At 71.5% G+C, this 660-nt stretch overlaps 1 protein-coding gene across 1 annotated transcript in view; it reads right to left on the reverse strand.

Annotated features, from left to right (window-relative positions):
- Positions 1–310: 310 nt before the first annotated feature.
- The window catches only part of MNEG_14615 (Protein transport protein Sec31B), a gene marked incomplete at both ends in the record, with an annotated part of 3,230 nt that continues 2,880 nt past the window's right edge, over positions 311–660 (reverse strand). Inside the window, 2 exons of the mRNA XM_014036913.1 lie at positions 311–332; positions 482–615. Of these exons, the coding sequence (XP_013892367.1) occupies positions 311–332; positions 482–615 (156 nt within the window). The remainder of the gene's footprint in view (positions 333–481; positions 616–660) is intronic.

The following is a 660-nucleotide window of genomic DNA, read 5'->3' on the forward strand; positions in this document are numbered from 1 at the left end:
TGCGCGCCGTACTGCTGCTGCTGCTGCTGCCCGCCGGCGGCCGCGCCGTACGCGCCCGACCCCGCCGACCCAAACGCGGCGCCCGCGCCCGCGCCGGCGGCCGGCGTCTGTGGCTGCGCGCTGGGGCGGAGATCCTCCAGTTGGAAGGGGAACGGCGGCGCGGGCGCGTCGGCGGCGCCGGGGGCGCCGCTGCGGTAGATGCGGTCCCGCAGCACCGCCACGCTGGTGGAGGCCTCCCCGGGCACCATACCCAGGTACCTGCCGGGGTTGAGTGATGTACGCGGCAGGTGAACGGCCGGTTGGCGTCAAGTCAAACATTCTTTGACCATGGGCTGGCGGCGACTCCAGAAACACCAAGGGTTTGCGGAGGTGTGCGGGCTGGATCTCCTGGTGCAAAGCACGCAGACACGCCAGGCAGCCCGCCCCTCTGCCCCTTTTGCAGTGGGCGTGCGCCCGGGCGCGCGGGGGCCCAGCGGCGCACCTGAGTGCGGCGCCCATGCGTCCCTGCGTGCTGAGTATGGAGGCGTACTGCGTCACCAGGTCTGCCAGCGCGGGGCTGGAGCCGGCGCCGCTGTTGGTGGCCAGGCCCAGCACCACGCTCTTCTCAATAACGGACTGCAGTGCGTGCGTGCGTGTGTGTGTGTGTGTGTGTGTGTGTGT

The sequence above is a fragment of the Monoraphidium neglectum genome (genome assembly GCF_000611645.1).
Source record: "Monoraphidium neglectum strain SAG 48.87 unplaced genomic scaffold scaffold04628, whole genome shotgun sequence".
NCBI classification, from domain to species: Eukaryota; Viridiplantae; Chlorophyta; class Chlorophyceae; order Sphaeropleales; family Selenastraceae; genus Monoraphidium; species Monoraphidium neglectum.